The following is a 14,507-nucleotide window of genomic DNA, read 5'->3' as shown; positions in this document are numbered from 1 at the left end:
CCATGAGGGGAGCCTCAGAGAGTTTTCCTCCCACCCAAAGCACTAGCATGTGGGTGGTTAGGATGATTAAACCCAGGTGGAGCTGACACTTCTGTCTAAACCTCTTCCAGCCACAAGGTGGCGCCTTCTCCCTGCAAAAAATCACTAGGAGCCACTTCCCTGAGCAAAGGGCATGAGCTGTTAGGACTCCCCCCTTTGTCTGAAATTTGCAAATAACAGTCTGTCACTTTCCTCACTAACCCTTGCCATGGTGTGTGTTCACTTTAAAAATGCCCTTGACTCTGTGATAACGTAAGAAACTATTAATTTTCATAGCAACTTGGCCCAGAAACACCAACCAGTGGAAGTGAGGAGCCTAAATACCTCCTGAGATTTTGGACCTTCCCACGCAATCTCAGAGCACTTTATCACAGGCCCTGCAAATTACAGGCCACAGCCTCAGCTGGTGTAAATCAGCACCACTTCGTCGGCTTACACCAACGGAGGATCCTGTATCATAGAATATCAGAGTAGGAAGGGACCTCAGTCCAAGCCCCTGCTCAAAGCAGGACCAATCCTCAACTAAATTATACATAAAAGTATCAAAATTCAGCCACTTCTAGGGTGAAGCATGGCCCCTACTTAACAGTGCACAGCAACCCGCCAAAGGCCAGGAAAACTACTGCATCCGTTTGAAAGCGCAGGCAGAATTTAGAGCAGCAGGATGTAGTTCACCTGGGTAGAATTTGGCCTGGACACCAGGTCTTGCTCCTGGGACAAAATGCATGGGATGTTTAGTGCCCCAAAATACAACCCCAGCAGCCCAGGTAATAGGCCTTTGTAATAGAATCGGGGAGTTATTTGGATTTGAAAAGGCCAACCAGTAAAACACTGAGGGCCTGATTCCCTCTTTACTTGCACCCATGTAAAATGGGTGTAAATCCTTCCACTTCCCTGGAGTTACTCCTGATTTTCACCATCTTGAGAAAGAAGAGGATCAATCCCTATCCATCATGGGGGGACGACTGAATGAGGAAGAAAGACTGGATACAAGGGACCAGGTCCACAGTAGGCTATAAATTGGGAACATTGCCATGGCGCTTCCACGAGCTACAGCAGCTGAGGATCTAGCCCAGCACGCCTAGGGACATGCACCATATTGGAGCTGTAAGAATTTAGGGTACAATCCCCCAGATACCACTGAAATGCAGCCACCTCTGGGGTGGAAGGCAGCAACCAGGCAGACAACTGGCTCACTGCCAGCCACTAAGAAGTTTTGGACAAGACCACTGGGGCAAACTCCATGTTTTCACTCTTGGATCAGCACAGCTCCATGAATTTCAGTGGCGTCACTCCTGATCTATAGCAATGCACATAACGTCATTCAGACCCTGGTCCTCTGAGGAATATAGACCCCAGCCCTTGGGCAGTAGGGGCACAGGCCCAGTGGATGCTGCTAGCCCTGGTGGAAATGGGGTCCAAAGCTGAAGAACAAGCTGCCAGTGACTGAGACGTCTTAGCACTTGATAAGAAAAACCCCTCTACATAAATGTCCTAGGGATTTATACATGAAATAGGCTGCACAGATAGGAACCACCTGGAGCTGCATCACCCCAGGGCTCCACAGAGGCACAGCTAGGATGACCAGACAGCAAATGTGAAAAATCGGGACAGGGGGTGGGGGGTAATAGGAGCCTATATAAGAAAAAGACCCCAAAATCAGGACTGTCCCTATAAAATTGGGACATCTGGTCACCCTAAGCACAGCTCTTGCCTTGGTTTCTGCTCTGCTCCAGGGGGTTGTCACAGCACGCCCCTCATCCTAGCTCAGGTGTGCTGGCCAGTGAGTGGGAGGGGTCATAGCACCTCTGTAAGCCAGTGGGGCCAGCTCTTTGGCCAGTGTATTAGATAACTCCCAACAGCAGCTGCAGCTAAATCTCTTCTCTCTAGGAGGTGAGATTTGTTTCTCTAAAAAGAGCTCAACATGACTCATGTCTCCCTCAGGACCCTACCTGCACATTGCAGGTCTTGCTCCAGGGGGGAAATGCTTGTTGGCCTTTGAGCTTAGCACTTTGATCTTTGGGTTGTCTTCTGGCCTGTGACCTCCTCACATGAGAGACAGATAATTAGTCACAAGGGGTGTGTGACAGGGTCAGGCCAGATGGCTAAAAGACAGTGGTCGATGGTAGATACATTAGCTTCAGGTTAAGCAGGTCTCTTTTCCCTGGGTAAGATAACAGGGACTATTCCAGAACACTCAGGAACTTTCTAGAACTAATTAAGGCAGGTAGGCTAATTAGGACACCTGTAGCCAATTGGGAAGTTACTAGAATTAGTTAAGGCAAATCAGGACACCTGTTATAAAAAGGCTCTCACGCCAGTTAGTGGTGTGTGTAAGTAAAGAAAGAAAGAAAGAGCTGGGAGTGAGAGGATGTGCTACTGGAGGACTGATGAATACAAGTGTTAAGAGACACCAGGAGTAAGGTCCTGTGGTGAGGACAAAGGAGGTGTTGGGAAGGGACCATGGGGAAATAGCCCAGGGAATTGTAGCTGTTGTGCAGCTGTACCAGGAGGCACTCTAGACAGCTGCAGTCCACAGGGCCCTGGGCTGGAACCCAGGGTAGAGGATGAGACTGGGTTCTCCTCAAAACCTCCCAACTCCTGATCCAAAACAGAAAGATCTCTGAGGCTAGTCAAATCTGCCAATAAGTGCAGGACCCACCAAAATAGAGAAGGAACCCCAGTTCTCTTCAAGGGCCATCCCAGTCTGGGATACTGCCTATTTCCAAGCCCTGTGGTAGCCTCCAGAAGCACGAGTGACTGAAACTCTCAGAGGCTGGAGCATCCTTTCACAACAAACCCCTGTGTTCCCCATGGTTGTCTCCTCTCTGATCCAGGTTAGTCCATCACACAGCAGCGAGCAGCTTCTAAGGCTGTAATTGAGTGAGCCGATAAAGAGCCGCCCTGACCTATGGGGTGGAAAGAGCTGAGAGAATCTCTATTAGCAGAGGCTCGAGTGAAAGGGGACTGATAAAGGGAAGCAATTAAATTAGCGGCACAGGCAGTGGCAATGGGGCCAGTGCTGCGTTTAAAAGATACGGGCGCCCTGCACCACCAGCCGTGGGCTCTGCCAGTGTAGGAGCCTCCCAGGATGATTGGTATTAGCGTAGCACCTGAGACAGGCGTCTCCTCATGTTAGATGCTGTACACACAGCAGTGAGAAACCGCCTCTCTTCCAAAGAGCTCCCACTCACCAGAGAAAAGGCAGGGAAAGGAAGGCTTATCCTGCCTATCCTACAGGCAGGATGAAGGGCCTTACCCAAGTTCATACAGCACCTGAACCGAGGTCAGTTACATGACGCCGTCTTTGCACACTTAGAAAGCCGGGCCTCTAGAAAATGCACCTGAGGTGTTAGCACAGATCTGGCATGCATCCCGTGCTGTTACAACCCTCCTGTCAGTTGCCTTTGAACTGTGGCCTCCAGCACCAACCTCTGCCTCTTGAGCTAAAGAAGCAGCTCCCCTGACTGTAGTAGGGTCTGGTCCTCCATGTGGCCCTGAAACATGCTGGGGATGTGCAGCCCGTGGGCAGCATCTTGCACATGCAGATTGTGCGGGGGCTGGGTTTCAGAAGCCCTTTGGGATGTTGGCCCTGTGGGGAGCGGAGAGGTGAGTGAACGATTTGGGAGCCCAATTAAGCTGAGCTTGAGGCTGCTTCGCTGATGCCACTGGGCGATCTGGCAGGTATGTGACGGCATCGCTCCTCTTGCCAGCCAAGAAGAGCTGTGCATTCCAGGAGCTCGTTCTCCAGAGCAGAGAGAGCCTCAACCCATGGAGACCAGCCTGCCTGTCCTGACAGGATGATGTTTACATCATGCTGTCATGACACACTGGCAACCTAAGCACCATTCTAATCTATATAGGTTTATATTGCTCTGCAGTATCTGTCATGAAGCCATGAAGTCAATGCAGAAAGTTGAGAAAAGTCCTTTGGGCTCACTCTGTTCTGCTGACTGTTAGAATAGCAGTGTGTTGTGTGCCCCTTTGTTGGCTGGTCCTCATAGAGGATAACAGCCTACTACTGCTGCCAACTAGTGGAGTAATTCCTTTAGCTCAAGTGGCAGAGCCAGGTGCTTTGGAGCTGGTCTTGGTTTCTGCCCCTGCTGACCTACCACACTGGGGTGGGAGGGTTGTTATAATGCAAAGGTGCTGAGCACCATCTCTTTGGGATGAAGGACTTTCAGATCCTTGCAAACCCACCAGAGGGCAGAGTGTTCCTATGATGCTCCCCACGTCTAATCCCCAGCTTCTGCTGTTTAACCCCTGAGTTCTGTGCTTATCCCCCATCCTTCCTCCCCACAATCCTCCTTCAGCCCTGACTCTCTCAATTCCTCCCCACCCCATCTGTGCTTTGTCCACTGCTTCTCTCCCCTCTTGCACTCACACTGCTCCCCCCACACTGCAGCTCTGCTTTTTATCCTTCAACCATCCATCCAGCCTTCCCTCTTTCTCGCCCTTCTCCACTTGCTCCCTTTCCTATGTGCTCCTTGTCTCCTTGCCCACTCACTTCTTCCTTTCCTTCTCTCCAATCCTGTTTTATTCCCCGTCCTTGTCCTTGTGCAGAGGGACTTGGGACAGCTGGGTTCTGTTCCCATCTCTGCTACTCTGACCTGGTATTTCCCATCCCACTCGCCCTTGTCTTGGTAGATTGTAAACTCTTTGGGGTGGGCCCTTGTCTCTCTTACTGTGTTTGTACAGCACAACAGCTGAAATGGGTGAATTGAAAGAAGTGAGAGAAGGGTCCCAAGAGGGAGTCACAACACTGCTGGTGGAAAGCTAAATTCAGGTGAGAGAGAGAGAGGGCTCGGGATGAGCTGTCCCCAAACTCCAAAATGTCCCCATCCTGGCTGTTCCTTTGGTTTGGGAAGGGGCCAGCTCATAATGGGTGCAACTGCTACCACTAATTATACCTGGTTCTTACCTAGTGCTCTTCATTGGTAGATCTCAAAGTGGTTTACAAAGGAGGTCTGTCCCTTTTTACAGGTGGGGAAACTGAGGCACCATGAGAGAACACGACTTGCCCAAGGTCACCCTGCAGAGCTGGAAATAGAACCTGGGTTTTGGCTTTATCCATAGTCCATTCTCTAAATTGTCCACCTCCATAATTCTCTCTACCCTGCAGGCTTCACAAGGTACCCCCTTCACAACAACAATATCAATGCCCCTCTGCTATGTCGTAGTAGATATCTGCGTCCTCCAGCTCAGTTTCCTGCCAGAGGAGAAATCAATGATATGGAGCCAAGGTATTTTCTTAGTGGAACTTGTTTATTTACACTATATACACCAGTCCTGGAACAGAGATGATCTCAAGCAGCATGCAAGCAATCCCCTCTCAGCCCAAACACTGATGGCCAGTTCCCAGGGAGAACTCAGTCCTGAGAACTGGCTCTAGTTAGAGAGATTTGGGCAGAGAGCAAACTTTCCTGTGACTTGCAACAGCTGCCATGAGGCAAACCTGCATCACAAAAACTAATAGCAAAAGAGCATGTTTTCAAAGACTGTACACTTGCTCCTATACTGAAAGGGGAGGGGGAAGAAACTTTATAAGACTGTGAACAGGGATCCCTAATGACTCCTGCAAGAACAGTTATTTCCATAAGGCAGAATAATCCATCCCACTGAAACTGCAGTCAGAAGCATATAAATATATCATCTGAATTTAAACAGGACAGTGGGGTTAATACACCTCTCCTACTCTATAGACTCTTTAATGACCAAATGGGCCAGACCTCAGTTTCACATCTCATCTGAAAGATGAATGAGACACCTTCCTTCATCTTTCTGATGGAGATACCTGCATAGAACTCAGTTTAAGGACACCTCTCGGGGGAGACAGTATGTGCTCGCTATCTTTCTGCATGCACACTAAAGAGCTGATGTCATTTTTGGACCGAGCACAGGTGTCATTGGCCAAAAGTTCCCTTCCTCCTCCTGATGTGAGCTAGTTTTCTGGCTGGCTGCTTCCCTGCACCCCGCAGGGGGCTGCAATCCAATAGTGCCGCATGAGTATGGGTTCCTCAGTGCATTAAGATCTCCTGAGATGACAGGCACTATATAAATGTAAGATATTGTCATTTTGGGTCCCATCCCACAGTTTTCACTCCGACTTCATTCTGGCAAATCATCCATTAAGAATGGCAGGTATAGCCTGTTATGACAGATTATTATGTATAGAAAGGGGCGAGAGCGTTTGCTTTTCCATAGCAGATTTCCCAGTCAAAGCATCCCAGGGCCAGATCCTCAGCTGGTGTAAATTTAGGGTAGCTCCATTGACTGTTACAATGCTATGCTGATTTACACCAGCTGAGGATCTGGCCCCAAAAGGACACTGAGTGAACCATGGATAGCGTGTGTGTGTGTGTATGGGGTAGTTTGGGTCTAGTACTGCCATTGATTTTTTTTTTAATACCTGATCCATAATTGAACATTTTTCTCTCAAGCCTAAGGGCCAAATTATGCTCATCCTTCTGTGGATCTGCAAAGAGGGATGCCAGGTACCTCCAACTCCTTGCAGGAGGTAGCTGTACTTGGGCTGCGGATGCTAAAAAGAGTGAAGGAGGGAGGTGCCAGCACTGCCAGGGAGGTGTATTTGGGACCATGGACTGGCCACCCCCACGCCCCCCGTGCACACCAGCCAAGGGCCTCAGGGAACAGGAAGTGAGTGTAGATTGAACCTTTCCCACGCTTTATGCTAAGTGACCTCTGCATAGCATATTACCCTCTTCCTTCTCGTCTCATACGCGATGATCCCTTGGCTGGAGAGAAAAGTGCCATTTGTACCATTCATCACTTCCCTGCAAAGGCAGAAGAGCCATGTGGCCTATTCTGGATCTCTCCTCTGACCGTGGGCTGGGTCCCAAAGCCCAATAAGCTCAAGGGAAAGACTTCACTCCCTGAGCTCTGGGGTTATCCCTAGCCCTGCTCCAGAGACCATCCAGAAAGCCCCGGCCTCCCGCTCAGCCCAAACTGCCAGCACTGTATTTGGGATCCTACAGACCTGGTTGCTTTCCTAAAGGCCCAGAGATGACTATGTAGGTAAACATGGCACCAGTAAGCCACTGATTTGCAGAGAGGCTGAGCCAGCCAGGTCATGAGCAAATTGCTCACCCAGGACCTTGGGCACTGGCCTTGGCGAAGGAAGTTGTCCCTTATTCTTTCTCCCAAAGGTGCCTGGGCTCCTTAGCTTCTCCCTGGACAGTCACTAGAAACCAGCCACAGGAAGGTTTTGATCTGAGATCCCATCCAACATCTAGCAGTCCAGCTTTCCCCTGGGGGTGTATTTTCAGCAGAAAGTGCCTGGTATTGGATTTCCTATCGGGATATCCCCCGCACACACACAACAATTCTGGCAGGTGGTCAGCCCAGGCACTTTCTGAACCCTCCTCAAATTTCCCCTGGCACATCATGGCATCTTGAAAGATACCCCTAGGAGGGATAAAGAGCCCTTTGCCTTGCAGGGTGCCAGGAGGGAATGGAGCACCAATGGACATTGGTTGGCACATCCCATGCCAGCTGTCTAGGGCATTAGGGAAAGTGGGAGACTATCTGCTAACTGTCTCTTCTGACGTGGTCAAACTGGGCTGGGTAGATTTACACCAGTTGAGGATCTGGCCCATTCTATCTGCTGATGGCATCTATTAGTCTGGCTGTGGATGGAGCTGGGTGGGGAAAGTCAATGGGTCTTTTATTCGAGCCTCTGGAAGTAGCAGAAAGCTGGGCCGGTCCCTCCAGAGCTCTCTGCTGTCTTTTCCCCAGGGAGATCATTACATTTCCATCCCTCCCTGGCGTGTGGCCAGGCTTAATTCATTGGGGTAAAGTGCTGGCAGATCCCCAGATGGTCCCAGGGTGTAAACTCTATCTGGGTAGAGACGGGTGAGGGTGGATAGGGCTGGACAGATCAATACAAGGCGAGCTGTGAGGCGGGGCGAGAAGGGTTAACCGGAGAGGAGAGAGGGGCTGGGCTAGCGCCGGCTGAAAGAACAGGAGCCGAGTATAAAAGCAACAAGCAGCCGGAGGCATTTCATCAAACCAGCCCCAAAACATGGCTGTGCCGCTGCCTGCGGGTCTCTGATCGGCCTCCACCCCAGACGCAGCTGCCACCTGCAGCGCTCCCTCGCTGGCGCCCTGCCTGGGAAGGTGGCGAGCACAGAGAAGAAGCAACAGATCCCCGTGCCCCAGCCCCGGGAAGCCAGCGCCTGCTGGGTGATGCAAGAGGATACTTTGGGTGTGAGGAAGCTGCAGCTGCCACAGCCCAGCCCAGCCCCCCCACCCCCCCAGATCGCCTCCCTCCCTCCTTTCCTCCTGCCGAGGCAAAAAGTGACCGTGAGTTGGCAGCGAGCGATAAACAAGCAGCTCCTGGAGCTCACCCATCCACGCGCGTGAGCTCATCTCGGGGCTGAAAAAACCCAGGCTCGGAGAGAGAGACAGACAGACAGAGACCTGGGCAGTCTCCTAGCCAGTGTGTTTGCAGCGCCTCTGCCTGAAACTGACCCGACTCCCAAGCCAGCCCTCTGCTCCCTGCTCTCCCCGAAGCGCACCTGGAGGGGAAATCCAGCCGAGTTGTGTGTTTCTTCCTCAGCATCCGTCCAGGATCCCGATGCATCCGGTGCTGGCTGCTGGGAAGCGGATTCTATGGAGTGTCTGACAGGGAATCAACCAAAGCAGCCGTTCTTGTTGGTTCTTAAGCCTCTCTTGGAGGGAGGTATAAACACAGGGAACCAGCTACTCTAAATATAGACAGGACCAGGTCTCTACTCATCTTGTGTAGGGGAGAGAGAGCGAGAAAGTCAGAGATCTTCCTGGAGCACAGATCTCAGTCACTTTCCTTCCAGCTCTTCCAAACTTTAAGATCTATTTTAAAACAGAGCAAAGCTCTCCCATCTTTTCCCAAAGACTCCGATTGTTGGATTGATTGATTTTTCTTTATTTTTGCCCTCGCCAGCAAAGAGAGGATCACTGACACTTGCTGCTGCTGTCGAAATCCCCCTTTTTCTCTCTCTTTCTCCCTCAGATTCGTCTTTGTGGCTTGCCCAACAGCCACATCTATTTGTTCCCCTAATCAAAGTGCCTTTGCCGCTACTTTTCAGCCCGCATCGCGGTGGCAGGAGCTTCTATCACCGTTCTTCTCTTCCCGGTGGGAATTTCCTTGCTGCTGCTTCCTGGTGTCTGGAGCAAGGGCTCCAGGCCGTTATATTGCCCCCTTCCTTCTCTCCAAAGCAACCACCTGTGCCCAGTCTCCTCCTGAGGAGAGGGATCGATGAGGCAGCCAAAAGGCAGGGCTGTCTGAGGTTGGGGAGAGAGAAATCTGAGCTCCCCTCAGACCTCCCCCCACAGTCGCCCTTCCCTCCCCGCTCCTCGCTAGAGGAAGGGTGTTTAGAGGGCATTTCCCATCCACCTAAATCTATGATCAGCTCGGTGTGTGTCTCCTCATACCGTGGACGCAAGTCTGGGAACAAACCACCCTCCAAAACATGCCTGAAGGAAGAGATGGCCAAAGGAGAAGAGTCGGACAAGATCACCATCAACGTAGGGGGCACCAGGCATGAGACCTACAAGAGCACCTTGCGGACGTTGCCTGGCACCCGCCTGGCTTGGCTGGCCGACCCCGATGCCCAGAGCAACTTTGACTTTGATGGCAAGAGCAACGAGTTCTTCTTTGACCGCCACCCGGGCATCTTCTCCTACGTGCTCAACTACTACCGCACGGGCAAGCTGCACTGCCCTGCCGACATCTGCGGGCCCCTCTTTGAGGAGGAGCTGACCTACTGGGGCATCGATGAGACCGACGTGGAGCCCTGCTGCTGGATGACCTACCGGCAGCACCGCGATGCCGAGGAGGCGCTGGACATCTTTGAGAGCCCCGAGCCAGGGGCAGGGGGAGAGGAGGCCGAGGAGGAAGGGGGCAGGGAGATGGCCCTCCAGCGCCTGGGCATGGACGACAGGTCACCGGGGGCTGCTGGGGCCAAAGGAGGGGGTGGATGCTGCCGCAACTGGCAGCCTAGGATGTGGGCTCTCTTCGAGGATCCCTACTCGTCCAGGGCAGCAAGGGTGAGTTTGCGAGAGACAGCCCTGGGGCTGGGGGCGGGGCTGAGGAGAGAGGGATCGGAGCAGGTGCAGGGTCATTGACATGCATTGGTTCCCCCCTCATTGATCTGCTCCCTGGGCTCATTGGTTCACTCTCATTCATCTGCCACAACTCCATGGGTGCATTTGTTCACGCTGTCATTCATCTGCCATCCCTCCATGGGTGTCTTGGTTCACCCATTCATCTCCCCCACCCCACCTGAGCTGCATTGCTGCCCTCCTCATGTTTCCTCCCTGAGAGATGCTGACTCTTCCTCCCTCCCACCACCCATGCTCCTCTCTAACTTCCTCTACTCCAATTCTCCTGCTGTGCACAAAGGGTGGTTTCACCCACCGAACGATCAGCAGCCAGCCCCCAACACACGTCCCCAGCTGCCATCTCACCGCTGATGGGGACCGAGGGATTGCCAGGGAGAGTCCTTGCTAGCCCTAAATCCTGGTAGAATTCCAGGTGGCGCCAGAGGCAGGTGGATTATCCAGTTCCTCTTGTCGTTCTTTGTGGATCTACGTGCTGAAAGCGGTGTTTAATGTCACAAGGTTACAGCAGGAAGTCCAGGACTGGAGTGCTCTCACAGCCATGCCCACTGAAGTGGACAGACCCACAACATACCCTCACAAAGCCTGTCTCTCTCACACACACATCTGTGCACATTAAGGGGATTCATGCAAATACACCCACCCACACCCATCTGTACATATTCAAATACATGGAACATCCCCATACAAACTCTCCTGCCTGTTCCCTCACTCCTGCATACCAGCATCCGTGCCAATTGACACACTGGCACAGACACTCCCCCATATGCATGAACACAGACCCATCCATGTGTACACAGCAACACAGACACACACACAGTGTATCCCTACCCAATCCCAAAGAAGTTCAGCTGCATCCATCTTCATCCTCCCCCACACCAGCATATGCCTCTTTTCACACACTCCTCCCCAAGCCCACACACTACCAACTCATATAAACACACACACACATGCTGCCACGCATGTCCCCATCTTCCCCTGCTCCCTCATCCGCTCCTGTTCACACGTCTGTTCCCCTAGTCACACCCAGTTCATAAATACCAACAGGCTGACACACTTGGGATCTAAAAGAGTTTTTGACATTTTTGGAGGTGCAAAAAGGAACAGCAACAAAAAATAGACTCTAAGCTCCAAGCCTGCTCCTGGCAGGAACCACACGCAAACCCAGAGAGTGAGATGCTCCTTGAGAGGGTTTCCTTTCAGCTAAAAGGGAAACCCAACAGACGCCAGAATAAAATGCTTAGGCAGTGACAGCCTTTCCAGAGAGACCCGTTCTAAAGGGGGAACCAAACCTCTGTCTCAGCTCTGAGGGATATCTGGCTTTGAGAGCTGCTCCCAAATAGACTCTGCTTAAAACAACTGCCTAGGAGTTTTTTGCACTGCATTTCCCTCACCCTGAGCTCCTGTTTCCCCCCTGCCAGGCCAGGGTGCTGCTGATGGAAGCCATGCTTTAGGTATTTTTTCTAACTCCTTCAAGCCAGGGAGTATGGCAACACCAATGCTGCCAGGGAGCCTCGGGCATAGCTCATTGGGAGCAGAGGTTGTTGTCCTGGGTGCAGTGGCTCGGAGGCTATAGAGCAGCTAGGTAGACAAGTGACCATAAAAATGGCTCCTTCTTACCCATTATAATAGATGTCTACTTAGCACAGAGCTGCAGTGAGCTTGGGCTCTTCTCTGTAGTGCTTTCCACTCCACTAGCTCACAGCATTGTGCAAACATTTGGGATGGCAAATGGTACCTTCTTTTGGGAAACTGAGGCACCAAGCAGTGAAATCACCTACTCCAGGTCACTCAGAGCCAGGAACAGAATATGGGTTCCCTGATTCTCAAGTCAGTGACTGATCCCCTGGACCACAGTCTCACTGGCACAGAGTAACTAAAGGAGGTAGCCATGGTGGGTGGTTAAAGGACGAGGCAAGAACTGGGGCTGCATCCTCAGCTGACATAACTGGTGTCGTTCCAAAAAGCCACACTGGAATTGGGAGTGTTTAAACTGGGGCTTTGTTTCCAACCCATCTTTAGGTCGCATAGTCACCTTTACTCTGACCTACATCAGTAGCTGTAATGAAGTCAGTGGAGCTGTGCTCAGGAGCCAAACCTCTTTGTAACCTGACAGGCTGGGGGCTAGACGAGTGTTTAAACACGTGGTGAAATCTGATTGGGTTCTAAAGCGCTTCTCGAGCCAGGCCTTGGTATTCCACTAGCTGGATTATAAACAAATGCTTCAGCCTACTGGACTCTGGGGTTGGAGGAGAAGGAACTGGAGAGTGTGACCAGCAAGTCCCCTCTGACGTCTGTGTTGTCTTGACAGTGAGTTTTGCAATCCTATGCTCTTTGTTGGGGCAGGATTTGTCAGTGCTTGGCCTGAGACTCCTCTCCCTCACCCTGGTGTAGATCAGGAGTAACTCCACTGGGGCTCATGGCATTATGCCAGTGTAGTGTGAGAGGAGAATTGGGCCCATACCCCATCTATCCCATACACCCTTTTACCACTGCTGAATAGGACCCACTGAGTGGAAATGCACCAATTACACTGGCGTAAGCAAAGTCAGAATTTGGCCCAAGTTGTTTTCTCAGAGGATGTGATTGACTTGGTAGGGCCAGGGAGAACTTCTACGGTAACCAGTTTGGTGTGGAGGTGACTCCCCTATAACTATATAGGATGTATAGGTACAGGGCCAGACCCTCAGCATGTGTCAAGCAGTGTAACTCTATTGAAGTCTTTGCAGAGTGAGTCTTGACTCTTTATTTGACTGTGGGAATGAGAGGGGAAAGGAGAATATGTTACATATAAGCCTCAGCAGGCCACCTCCTCAGTGAGTGTAAATGAACATAGCTCTGCTGAAATCAATGGAACTATACTGTTTTACACTCCTCACTGGGAGTAATTCCCCACTGGCTTATGCCTTGTAAAGTCTCTGACAACGGTGCAAAGTGAGTGTAAACACTCGACCAAGTCAGAAGGGTGGTGTTTATATAGCATTTTCATCCTGAAGGATCCCAAAGAGTCTTACAAAAATTTGGATCAAATTCTGCTTTACTTACACCAGTGTTAATGCAACATAAGCCCATTGAAACCCTTGGAGTTGCTCCAGATTTCTAGCAGTGTAGCTTAGAAGAATTTGGCCCTTTATAGAAAATTTGTCACCCACCACCAAGATACAGTCACCTCTGAGGTGGAGCATGGCAGCAGGTAGTAACACTTCCTGAAATATGGGAGCAGGAAGCCTCCAACATCCACATGAAATAGAAGGGAGACTTTGTCTTATGGTAGTGCCTGGAGGTCTCATGGTGCAAGGAACTGTACAAACACTGTACAGTAAAACAGTTCCTCCCTGTAGAGCTTATGTTCTAAGCAGACAAAACAAGTAAAGGAAGGATTACTGTTCCCATTGTAAAGGAGCTGAGGTGTAGGGAAGTTAAGTGATTTGCCTAAGGTCACACAGGGAGTCAGTGGCAAAGCCAGAAAGCTAGTCCAGATGTTTTGAGTTGCTGGCTAGTGCTGTAGAAAGGAAGGATGGTCCAATGGTTAGAGCACTGGCGGAGGACTTCAGAGAACTGGATTGAAGACACTGCTCCGGCCCAGATTTAGCCTCTCTCTATCTTAGTCCTCCTTCAGTACAATGAGGATAATAGCACTCCCAACAATGGGGCCATCTAAGCGCTATATAGAAAGCTAATTGTGAGGCCGTCTTTCCTGGTGTGGAACTGCTGATTCAGCCTATCCTGGGGCTGGCATTACCCTGGTCAGGTGAAAGGGAGGGTGCATTCCTGAAGTGACAGAGTGGCTCCGAGGCTGCTGTTGTGAGCTGAACCCTGAGTAAATCTAGTGCACTCCGGTGCTGGTGGAGAAGTGACAGACACATGATCACAGCAGCTCGACTCATGCATCCCACCTGGCCTGCAGGCCTCCGCGTCAGCGACCGAGCATTCAGATACCCTGAGTTTGAGAAATAAATTGCTCTCACCGAAGCTAAGCAAAAAGTGAACAGGATGGAGGGGTGTGGAACAGAGCTGATGAGAGCTACCTGTTGCCTAGGTACGGGCCCGTTTCCTGCTTACTCGAGTTCTGTTTCACCAGAATCACAACGTCCAGGGTGTCTGGGCTTGGGAGCCAGCTGATGGCTTCTGTCTCCTGCCCTGTTTGTGGCCCTGGTGCCCCCATCTTAGCCCCTTGCAGCACAGTGCTATTGCCACACGGTGCCAGGGTTTTGCCTGGTTACCTCTGTGCCCCGCACAGTTTTTCAGTTGTTAGACTATAGTTTAGGTCCCTAGGACTGTTGCTGTGTTGCAACGGGCAGGTCTGCTGCCTGCTTTATCTCAGCCCATCCAGCCCGTGCCTCACATGT

The 14,507-nt window shown here is 51.2% G+C and overlaps 1 protein-coding gene across 4 annotated transcripts in view; it reads left to right on the top strand.

Moving 5' to 3' along the window:
• The first annotated feature begins 8,054 nt into the window (after positions 1-8,054).
• The window catches only part of KCNC4 (potassium voltage-gated channel subfamily C member 4), a 65,870-nt gene continuing 59,417 nt past the window's right edge, over positions 8,055-14,507 (top strand). For all 4 annotated transcript variants that reach the window (XM_050956182.1, XM_050956185.1, XM_050956186.1 and 1 more), the window contains exon 1: positions 8,055-10,086. In XM_050956182.1, coding sequence (XP_050812139.1) covers positions 9,442-10,086 — 645 coding nt within the window. In that variant the 5' untranslated portion in view covers positions 8,055-9,441. The remainder of the gene's footprint in view (positions 10,087-14,507) is intronic.

This window comes from Gopherus flavomarginatus, chromosome 5, assembly GCF_025201925.1.
Source record: "Gopherus flavomarginatus isolate rGopFla2 chromosome 5, rGopFla2.mat.asm, whole genome shotgun sequence".
NCBI classification, from domain to species: domain Eukaryota; kingdom Metazoa; phylum Chordata; order Testudines; family Testudinidae; genus Gopherus; species Gopherus flavomarginatus.
Note: the sequence above shows the minus strand (reverse complement) of the source record. Positions and strands in the feature narration are given on the sequence as shown.